This window comes from Apteryx mantelli, chromosome 31 (assembly GCF_036417845.1).
Source record: "Apteryx mantelli isolate bAptMan1 chromosome 31, bAptMan1.hap1, whole genome shotgun sequence".
Classification (NCBI taxonomy): domain Eukaryota; kingdom Metazoa; phylum Chordata; class Aves; order Apterygiformes; family Apterygidae; genus Apteryx; species Apteryx mantelli.
The window spans coordinates 1,373,058-1,383,598 of NC_090008.1; the positions used below are offsets into that span (position 1 = coordinate 1,373,058).

The 10,541-nt window shown below is 64.3% G+C and overlaps 1 protein-coding gene and 1 long non-coding RNA gene across 2 annotated transcripts; both read right to left on the reverse strand.

Annotated features, from left to right (window-relative positions):
• Positions 1-1,603: 1,603 nt before the first annotated feature.
• Positions 1,604-3,352, reverse strand: LOC136994645 (uncharacterized). The gene is made up of 5 exons (XR_010886635.1): positions 3,271-3,352; positions 2,674-2,712; positions 2,469-2,530; positions 2,193-2,291; positions 1,604-1,928 (listed from the first exon to the last, which is right to left on the reverse strand). It is a non-coding gene; the product is annotated as an uncharacterized lncRNA (long non-coding RNA).
• A 1,390-nt stretch (positions 3,353-4,742) lies between these two features.
• On the reverse strand, positions 4,743-10,183 carry LOC136994586 (SLAM family member 5-like). The gene is made up of 7 exons (XM_067313137.1): positions 10,092-10,183; positions 8,256-8,558; positions 7,873-8,130; positions 7,275-7,391; positions 5,956-5,999; positions 5,675-5,797; positions 4,743-5,555 (listed from the first exon to the last, which is right to left on the reverse strand). The coding sequence occupies exons 1-7, from the start codon at positions 10,138-10,140 to the stop codon at positions 5,454-5,456; spliced, it is 996 nt and encodes a 331-aa protein (XP_067169238.1). The 5' UTR covers positions 10,141-10,183; the 3' UTR covers positions 4,743-5,453.
• Between the last annotated feature and the right edge of the window lie 358 nt (positions 10,184-10,541).

A 10,541-nucleotide genomic window follows, 5' to 3' on the forward strand; every position in this document is an offset into this window, starting at 1 on the left:
ATAAACCCTTTTTGTTCGTTTTTTTGTTTTGTTTTGTTTTCTTTGCAGAGCCGAGACCTTGTGCATGCGTGTAGAAAGTTGTAAAATGTAAAATTGTTTTTTAATATATAAAAAGCTTGTTTTTACAGTTTGCAGTGGATCGAAGCATTACAGCAGTGTTAGGAAGTTTTGGTTGTTTTTTTTTTTCCATAGAGGGACTAAAATTGTACAAATTTTTTTTTTTATATATAAAATAAACACATTTGACATTTTTCTTTGTCTTCTCACACCTGGCGCTTTGCGGTGAGCTGGTAGAAGCTGGCTCGCGGCTTCTAGCAGTGGTTTGGCAGCACTTTTAGCTGCTTCAACTCCTCGGATCTGCCCGGCCTGGCTCTGCGCAGCGCTGGAGTTGATGCTGAGCCCTGGGTCAAGGTGCTGCAGTGGCAGGATGCGGCCTCGAGAGAGCACGCGGAGGGAAACCAGCCCTGCCCCGGTGAAAGATGCCCTCGGAGGATGCCCGGTGCCGGCGGAGGATGCTCGGAAACAGCCGTGTCCTTTCTGCCGGCGGCTCAAGGTAAGGGGGGGGGGGGGGGGTGCTGCTCCTGCCCCCCAAATGCACGGCGCGGGGAAGGGAGGGGGATTTGCAATTGCCCCGGAGCCGCTCCAGCGTTACCTTGCCCTTTTCTCCTTGCTGCCAGGCTCAGGGAAGGAGGAACAGGAGCATCAGCGCGGCGTCAGACGTGCACGGGACCGAGGGCAGGGAAGGAGCCGAAGGCCGTGCCGAAACCCCGCGGCGCCCCGCCGGGCCCTCGCGGCGGAAGCGTGAGTCCCCCCCGTCCCCCCCCCGGCGCGGTCGGGTTGCAAAGCCGCCCTCCGAGCGTGCAAAGGTGCCGGGGGCTGCCGGCCGCTGCGTGCAAGCCCCGTGACCCTCGGCCCCTCTTTGACCTGTGACGAGTTCAACAGTCATCTGAGCAGCCCCGTCGGGTCATTTCGGTCCTGCGCAATTTTTCCCCTCATGAGTAATGGAGCGGCAAAAAAAAGAAACTTCCCACTCTCGGCCCCCACGTCGGCGCTTTACCCGTTGAGTGGGCAGAGCCGCCTCTTCTCCTTCCCCGAGGACGGGGCACGGCGGGGAAAAACTGACTTCTCGGGGCTGAGCCGCGGCTTCCTGCGCAGGGAGGGCTGCCCGCCGCGAAACACCCCCCCGGCTGCGGATCGCCCCCCTTCCCCTCCGCCAGCGGGATCCAGCACGCTCATGCCCGGGACCCAGCGACCCCCCAGGAGAAACCCGGGCAGAAATCCCGGCGGGATGCAACGGGGAGCCAGGGCAAGCGCAGAAACAGCCCCGCACGCTCGGCAGGTGGAAATGCCTCCGTCCGGATGCAGCTCACGGAGGAAGTGGTTGCTCACACAAGGGCAATTTTGTTTCTTTTTCGCCTGTTCTGTGTTTCTCCCCCCCCTCAGCGGGGTCATTGCGGCGAGTTACCTGCGGCCTGCAGACCCGCTGCAACTTTCCCTTCTTTCACCCAGGTCTCGCTTAGGCCAGAGAGAAAACCCAGCGTTTCTGGGGTGAAACCCTGCTTTATTGGCTCGACCGTGCGCGTCGCTGACCATCCAACCCCTGTCCTTGCATGCGCATTAGAAAATGCACGTGCACGGCCATGCCACGCGCGGCCACGTTGTGCACGGCCGTGCCACGCGCTGGCTCCCGTCCTGCCAGGGTTTGGCACGTGCTCCAGCACCCGCGGGCCGGGAAAGGCCGAGGAGGCGGCGAGGCCTCGTCGCCGGCCGGGAGCATCCTCGCCGCGCGCGTGGCCCGGCCTCGCCGCCTCCTCGGGGCGTTTCGAAGCTGCCGGTTTCTCCGCGGGCTTCGGCTGTGCTGGGAGCCCTCAGTCAGCGCCGGGCACTCCGGAGCAGCGGGAGCTGCCGGCGGCCACGGGTGCAATGGGCTGCTCGGATGAGAGAGCAGCAAGGTCAGGCCCTGCTCCGGGGACGGGGAACAGGACGCCGCAGGGCACCGCCACATGTGGGCATCCCCTGGAAAGCATCAACCTCCTCCGGGGACCGGCCCGGGCTGGAAGCACCTGCGATGCCCGGCGCTGGGCACATTGCAAGCTGGGCAAACCTGAGAACGGCCCCGTGCAGTCCCTTGCTCCTGCTTATTGCCCAAAATTACACTGTGCGCCCGACATGGCCGGGGAGCGTTAAAATACCTGGGCCGGCAGCAGCTGCGGCGGGGGAGCATCCTCCTCGCCGAGGATGGTTTCCCTCAGGTCCTGGGTTGGGGGTTTCTCCGGCCCCTTTCGCTCCTCCTGCAGCGGAGACGGCAGCGGCTTTAGGAGACGCTGCGCGGCCCTGAGCATCCCCGTCCCCGAACTCGTGTCCCCACCGCGTCTGCATCGCCCGCCGGGGCAGGCTCGGCTCAAAGCCCGGGCAAGGGGCGGAGGAGGCAGGATTTCGGCTGCGGACCCCCCATCAGCTGGACTCACCCTGACAGGAGGGATTATTGGGGCCCTGTCATGGATGGGGACGGTGGCTGCTTCTCCCAAGTCTGCAATACAGCGATTTTGGATGTGAATAAAAGCACGAAAACCAGGCAGAAGACATTACAGGGAGACGCTCCCCTGCGCCCAAGCGGGTGTCGCCACCCAAACTGGTGCCAAACACGTCGCGGCAGGTCGGACCGTGTCTTACCCGAGGAGTCGCTGCTCGAGGCCACTTGGTTGCCGCTTTCTGCGAAACGAGGCAAATACACAGGTTGCATTAGAATAATTTGGGGGTTGGATGCACTTTGCAAAAGCCCCAGCAAGTTCCTTCTGGGAAGCCGGTCGTGCCAGGGGCCCTACGTGCAAGGAAGGGTTTTGGTTTTGCTTTGCAGGAACTAGTGATGCCTTAAAAGCAGGCCTATGACTAGGCCAGAATTTCAGGTCGTACTAAAACAGAAAAGAAGAAGTCCTGCGCTACAGACCAAATCTGGAACCGGGCAGCCCAAAGGTGCGAGAAGAGGGGAAAAGCAAACCTCCGAGCGTAGGATTTATGTGTTAAAACTCCTAGACTTTTTAAGTCAGAGCTGAGCAAGGGGAAAATCCTCGCCGTGAGGCTAAACGGTGGCAAAAGCAGGGCTGCCGGAGCAGGGCAAACCCAGCCCCGCTCGCAGGCTGCCCCAGCGGAGCCGGCTGCTTTGCAGCGCTCGCAGGTGCCGGCGGATGTGGGCTCGGTGCCTGCCGCCACCCTTTCCTGCGCAGCCCCGCGCATGAGCCGGCCAGCCGAGGAGCCGCCCCGGGAGCTCACCTTCCCCCTTGGTCCTCCTGTAGGTCAGGAAGAGCACGAGCAAAGCAACGGCCACAAAAATGACCGGGGACCAGTACCGCACGGGAACGGCCGACGCGTTTTCTGGAAGAGACGAGAGGCTGGTTGCGCCGGTCGCGCTCTGCGGAAGCGGAGCGGGTGCTTCGGGGCGCGAGACCCCGGCTTTGGGGTACTCACGGCTCTTGTTCCCCGCGGCGCCCGCTCCCGTCGGCGGGGCGGAGGGGTCGGCGGCCCCGTCCCCCGGGGGGACCCACGTCCACGCCGCCGGCTCATCCCCTTCCCCGGCGGTGGAGTTGGGGGCCCCCTCGGGCCCCGGGACGCCGTCGGGCTGCTGGAGGCTTTGGCCTCCCTGCTCCTCTCCTACGAGGACGAGAGCTGGGAACAAATTTCGTTAATTCGCATCAGCGCTCGATAGCTCCAGCGGCACCGGTGCCGCGTTCCCAAACGCGAGCGGCTCAGCCCAGGACCCATTTCAGCCTCGCGGCGTTTGGGCTCAGGAGCTTGGCAGTCTCCTCCTGCCCTTTGCTTTCCGGGCTGTCTCGCACCGGCTTCCTGCGCTTCTCCGCCAACGCGTGAGAAAACCATGCGTGAAACAAGCGCTGGCGGTTTGCAGCTCTTTTCCCAGCGTGCAGCGTTTCCCCCCCCGCACGTCACGTCACACCGAGCCGGAGATGGGGCAACAGCCGGCGGGGACAGCTCAGGCGGCGCACGGTGGTGGCGAGACGGCCCCGGGGCTCGCGGGCCTGAGTCAGAGCTGCCCACGGCGGAGCCGCCGGCGACCTCGGTGCTCCCGCCTGCCCGAGCATCCCTGGCGCGCGTCCTGCAAGAAGCCCGGCCCGAGCGGCAGGACACATTGCCGGAGCCAGGAACGTGCAAGCCCGGGGTTGCAGCACCCCCCTGCTGCAATGCAAGAGCCCGGACGCCCCAACGCCTCCCTCCACCGCGAGGACGTGGGAGGTCCGAGCCTGCTCCCGGCTAACCGGCCCCCGTCCCTCCCGCGCCGCCCCTCACCGGCTCCGGAGCACAGCACCGCCAGGCAGATCCAGCCGCGGCCGCCGCGGGGGTCCATGCTCCTCGCCGCGGCGCGGCTGTGCTCGCAATGCCTTCCTTCCCCTTCCTGCCCGGCCAACGGCTTCCTCCGCGCTCGGAGGTGGTGGCACCACAACGCCCCTCGTTAACGGCCACGGAAGGTCCCACGGGAGATTTCGGGGCTGGGCTGGGCTCCGGCGCTGCCCAGGGCTCCCTCGCTTCGCTCCAGCACGGGGCCCGGAGCGCCGGAACGCCCGCGGCCCAGGTGCCGTCGCTCCCGCCGGCCCTTTCCCAGCTCCCGCTCCATCTCCACCTCTCCCCAGAGCCCTGGCTCTCACCTTACCGGTTACGAAGGTTTTGTGCCATTTGGATGGATCCACTGCTAAAATACCCAATTAAGGTATATCTTTTAATCGAGTGCGACTTTGAGAAAGTACAAAAACAGTATTTCCCTGCCATACCATGAAAACACACGGACCAAACACATTATTCCCGGAGTTTGTCAATAATAGGCTGGTTTTGCTGGAAAACCAGCCGACAGAGACTGCGCTCGGCTGCGTCGTGCATTTTTATTACAGCAGTTGCTGGAGGGCTCTGCCGTGCGCGACGCTTCGAAGCAGTCTCTGGTTTGGTCCCTAAATAATTTACTGCCTGCACAGCCAAGGCAAAGGTCCGTTAGAAAGCTGCCTAAATCCAGTGCTACGCTATTTTACTCCTTTATATACACAAATATCTCAAGTAGTAATTACAAATCGTATATAGGCATCCGAGAGCGGAGGAGATCTGCGCCGGCCGCTGTCCTGGTCCTCCTGCCGGCGCCAGGGCTGGTGTTTTTTCCAGCTCCGCAAGCGTCAGCTTGCAATATCTCCCCCTCGCTGCTGCCGCGTGTCCAAGTCGGGTATTGAAAAAGCTTAATTCCTCTGCAAGGTGAGAGCTGGATCTCTCGCCGCTGCCGCGGTTTCGTTGCACGTCCCTCGGTCCGCTCGGAGGGGACGGAGAAAGGAGCCCGAACGCCGGGCGGATGCGAAGGAGCCGCGTCCCCACGCGCGGGCATCCTCCCGCCGCTGCCGGCTCCTTTCCCGAAGGGCAGGATGGCGGCCGCCCGCTCCGGGGGGGAATCGGGGGATGCACCGGGCTCAGAGCCAACCCCTGAAGCCACCCGGGGCCGTCATCGTGCCCGCGCTTTTCTTGCCCTGCTCCGGGCCGCCGTTGCGGATCTTCTCGTCATCCGTTTGCGGCTGTGGAGAGACGGCGCGGTGCCGGGGCACTTGCGGGCCGAGCGGGGCTCCCGGCCGGCTCCTGAGAGCCGCCCGCGGCCGAGCCGCCCGTCCCGGGAGGGCAGGGAGCATCGACTCACCTGGGCCGTGGCCTGCACTGTGGAGTAGATGGTTTGGGCAGTTTCCCTGCCGGCGGCCGGCGTCGCCTTCGGATCCGTTTTCTCTGCGTTAGACGAATTCTGCGCGGGACCCTGCGGGGAAGGCTTTTAAAAGGCGTTTTGGGAGATCAGTGTTCAGCAGGGCTCCTAAGCCCTCCGAGAGCCTGCGAAAAACGCCGCGGGAGCGAGCGCCCGGCTCCCGGCTCCATGGGAGATGCAGGCAGGTGGCCGTGCCGCCGCGGGACGGGGACGGAGGGACTCACCTGCTGTAAGGAGCCCACCTGGGCGTATACGGTCAGACCGTCGGTGTCTGCAAGGAGCAAAAGGCAGCGGCTGAGCGAGCCCATCGCTCATCCCTGCGGCTCATCCCTGCGGCTCATCCCTGCGGCTTCGCTTTGAGGCTTTGCCACTGCCAGCCGGGCACTCAGGCCCCTGCTCATAGCCCTTCCCTAAGGGCTGCGAGAGACTCACTAGTAGAAAACCCAATTTCTGTTTAAATACGTGACACCTGGCTGCTTTCGGAGGGAGGCAGGTGTTTATCATTCCCCTGCTAATCCCAAATGCTGGGGAAAGAGGTGGCATTAGCTAGTTCTTTCCTTAAAAAAATGAAATGAGGATTTAAGTAGGCGCTTAAATCCTCCATAATCCCGTTTTGGGGTGAAAGCAGGCTCGGCTAGCGAGGAGAGGGGCAGCTGAGCTCTGGCCCGTTCCTGCTGGAAGAGCCGGCCGCGCGCCGAGGCCGAGCTCTCGCGGACGTCCCGCTCGGATACCCGCGGCCGCAACCCGCCGCGCAGAGGCTTCCCCGCTCGCCTGGGGTTTATTTCGGCTGAAGCGTCAAAGCGCAAGCGAGCGGCCGGGTGAGACAGCTGGCGAGAGCCCCGCTGGTTTGGGCAGCGGCGCGCGGGACGGGACGGTCCTGCCTGCCCGGAGGGGGAGCGTCGCCCGGGGACCCCCCTTCGGCCTCGGCACCGCGAGCTCCTCTTCATCCCGCCCCGGGATTTCCCCAAATCCCGTCTTGCTCGCGGGCTCTCAGGGCTGAGCAAGCTTGTCCTGGCCATGGGGACGGCGCGGAGGTCTCTGGGGTGGGACTGAAGGAGAGCAGGAGCCCCAGGAAAAAGCTGGGAAAGCCAGAGCGGGGATTCACCCTGGGAATGACGGATGGTGACCCTCAGCCTGGACATGGTGTTTTTAAAGCATTCCGGGGATACGCTATGCTCTGGGAGCAAGCGGCGATGCCGGATGATTTTCCTCCTGACCTTAGACAAGACCAACCTGTTCCCAGCCCGCTGCAAAAGGAGGAGGAAGGAAAATGCCCCGGAAACCCCCAAAATCCTACCTGTGTTGGTTGTGTTGGTCCTGTCCCTCACACACCGAGGGAAGACCTGTCTGCCTGTGGGAGGAAGGACAAGGAGCTCCGTCACCGCCCGGAGCCGGAGCAAACGGCACGCCGCGTCCTCAGCTCCAGCCTCCCCATCCTCGTCCCGCGCCCGGAGCCTCCGGGAAACAGGGAGAGGAGCGAAACGGGGAAAAGGCCTTCGGCGCCGCCACGAAGGCCGGCGGGGAGGGCGAGCCGAGCTTCCTCCGGCCGCGCCGCGGAGCCGCTCACCTCTGGCGCGGGCGATCCCCAACGCGAAAAGCAGCACGACGACAAGCGCCACTGCGACACTGATGGCTGCAGCTCGGCTGCCGGCGGAGGTTTCTTAAAAGCAAAAAAATAGAAAAAAGGCCCAGTGACAACGGAGAAACGGTCCTGGCGTGCCGAAACACGTAGGCGCCTCTTCCCGCCATCGGACCGGCGGGAAGCGAGCCCGTCTTTGCTCCAAAGCGCCCCCAAGCCGCCCGGCAGCAGGGCTTTGCCGAATCCCGTCCGGCGCCGCACCACGCCGCGCGAGGACGATCGGCTTTGCAAACGCGGCGAGCGCCCCGGCCCCCCCGCGCCTCCGGCTTCGCGCGCCGCGAGCGGGGCTCACCGGCAACGGGAGCCTGGGCGGTGCTTTCTGGCGGCGCGGCGTGGGCAGAAAAGAAGGAAAAGGGAGACAGGTGAGTGTTTCCCACGGAGCCGCCTTTCCCGGGGCCGAGCCCGCTGCACCGGCGGCGGCAGAGCCGGCGCGGGCAGCCCCATCCCGCCACCCCCGGGGTGGTTTCTCCCTTTGGAAAAGCCGGCACGCCGCGGGCGCTACCTGTGCAGACGGCCGCCGGCTCCACTGTGACGTTGCTGCGGCTGACGGGGTTTCGCGCCGTGCAGGTGACGGGCGGCTCCCGGCCCGGCAGCCGCTCGAGGCTCAGCGCGGTGCTGTTGTGCCGCAGCCCGGCCGAGTCGCTCCAGGCGTACGAGACTCCGGCCTCCGGGGCCGGCACGGCGCAGCGCAGCTCGTAGCGGCAGACGGCGCCGGAGCAGTTGTGCCAGGTGCAGGTCACCGCCGGCTGCGGCAGCTCCGCTGCGGGGAGCGGGAGAGAGCGGGAGAGCAGGGGCTGTGAAACCCTCCTCCTGCACCCGCGGCTGGCCTGAGAAAAAGAGGGGAGGAGGGAAAAAGGGGGAAAAAAAGACAAGAAAACCCCTCACCGTACACGTGCAGGCTGAAGAAAGACTTTGCTGCGGTGAAGGGTATAGCCTCGTAGATGCCAGCGTCTTCCATCGCCAGCCGCGAGATGGTGGCTGCGGTGCCATTGTCGGAGAAGGACAGGCGACTCGAGTAGTTTTGGTTATAAAAAGTGACTTTGGGAGGATTTCCGAGCCTGACTTGTGCCATCACGTAGTTTCGACTGATCCAGACCACTTCTCCTTCCAACAGGCTCTGAAGACGAAACGTGACGGACTTGCCCACGGCGCCGTTCACCTCTGTGGCTGCGCCGTGCCCGGAGCACACTGGGGACAGAAGCAAGAGCGAGATGCGGCCCGGCAGCACCGAGGCCGGAAAACCCCCAGCTGTCCACCAAAGCCAAGTTCCTGGTCCAGCCGTTCCCCTTAGGTAACGCGGCTTGTTCCTGTCCTGGTCCGCACGTGTCCTCCGCGGGCCCAGGGAGGGGGGACTCCATCGCCGACCGCCCCTAGCTGAGACCTTGGGAGTTGTGACATGAGTGAGCCCCGGGCCAGACCCTTCCCGGCCCTCCAGTGGCTGCGGGAGGGCAGAGGGGCACCCGAATGGGCCAGCCAGGTGCCTCCAGCTCTGGTCGCGAGATGCTGGCTTTGGCCTCAGATGTAGTTTCTCTTTTTCCTCCGGAAGCGAAAGCCCGGCCCGGCCCCGCTGGCGAAGCGCCCCGCGAGCACACGGGAGCCGGGGGCGAGGTGCAAAGCCCCGAGGTGAGAAGCGAAGCAAAGGTGCGAAGGGGAGGTTGCAACAGCTCCGGAGGGCCGAGAGCTTCCATGTCGTCAGCAGAGCGAGCAGCTGAGATGGGTGGCGTCTGCCCTGGCCACGCGCCTTCCCGAGCCCGCGAGGACGTGTATCTCCGGCTGCAGCCGCCGGGAGAGGAAAAGCTTGCCGGGGAGATAAACTCCCACGGGCAGAAGGCTTTGGAGGAGGAAACGCCGCTGCTCAAAACAGATTTTGCTGCAGCAGCAGGGGTTATGGTGTAGCAGAGCCCTGCTGGGGGGCTGCTGGGGGGAAGAGGAGGAGGAGGAGGAGGGAGGAGGAAGGCAGCACTCAGGAGTTTGCTGCCGAATGTTTTCTCTGGGCTCACAACTGAAAGCGAAGGTGCTATTTTGAGCCCAGCCACCCGCAACCACAGCCCGGGGCAGGGGAGAGCAACACTGCAAGGTGCAGAGGCACCCGGAGCCGGTGAACCGGGCGCACATGCCCGCCCCGGGGCGCCGCCGGGAGTCCAAGCGCCCTCCTTGGCTCTCCGGACTCATGGAATTAGTCAGGAAGTCACAGGATTTTTCCTCTCAGACTTCCCTTAATGTTACTTCCATCCCTTTGCCGTCGCTAGACTCGTGTTTATGAAATCCTCAGGGCGGCCCAAAAGCAGGTACAAAGCATCTTCTGCTTTAAACAGCCCTCGGTGCCCCGCGGCAGCACCCCGGGGTCCGGAGATGCTGGAAACTCCATGCATGACCCCAAGGAAGAGACACCAAGCCGGGAACAGAAAGGAAGTGCCGCGGGCTGGAAAGGCGAGTGCTTCACGCCAGGCACAGCTGGGGAGCAGCGGGCGGGAGCTGAGACCTGGCGCGTTCGCCGCTCCTCAGCGCAGGGGCAGCCAGGCTGGGGGGGGCTCCACGCCTCGCCCCCCGCTTCGTCCCCCCTCTTTGGGATGGACGAGCAACGTGGCAAGCGAACGATGCCCAAGGGGAAAAGCCGTCCCCGCGCAGCGGTGCCAGCCCTGCCTGCTCCGGGGCCGGCGCGGGAAGCGCCCCGAGCCGCCCCGGCCCCATTCCCAGGAAACCCGGCCGCCCTGCGCTTACTTGCCCGGTGAAGCAGGACGGCGAACGGCAGGCACCAAAAGGCTCCCATCTAAGCGCGGCTCGTGGGACGCCGTTTCCTGCACCCCGCTGTCTGCCAGACCCGCGGCGAGAGGCGGAAGTTTCTCTGCCGCTTCTGCGAAGCTCATGGTGGGTGGAGATATCTGGGGGGGGTTTTCTTTAGTCCAATAGTTCTTACCGGTGCAATGACAACGGCACCAGGTCGAGCGACGGCCCCTGCTTTCGGAAGGATTGGGAAGGGAAAGCAAGGAAATCGCGGATGGCGGGTGTTACTGTTTGCAACTCGCGCCCCGGTGGAGCGGCGCCTGCTGAGCGGAGCACCGGGATGCCGCAAGGTGCCGCGAGACCCAACTTGCGCATCCGCGTGGGCCGCTCGCGCCTGGCGATGCCCCCGGCCCTGCTGCATCCCACGAGGCCGCTGCGGCGCGAGGG

Bases quoted from the DNA above. Each gene is read 5' to 3' on its own strand.
- LOC136994586 (XM_067313137.1), bottom strand. From the start codon at position 10,140: ATGGGAGCCTTTTGGTGCCTGCCGTTCGCCGTCCTGCTTCACCGGGCA. The intron at 7,392-7,872 runs GTAGCGCCCGCG...TTTGCTTTTAAG, and splicing joins GCCGGCGGCCGTCTGCACAG to AAACCTCCGCCGGCAGCCGA. The intron at 5,798-5,955 runs GTGAGTCCCTCC...GCCTTTTAAAAG, and splicing joins AGGTGGGCTCCTTACAGCAG to CCTTCCCCGCAGGGTCCCGC.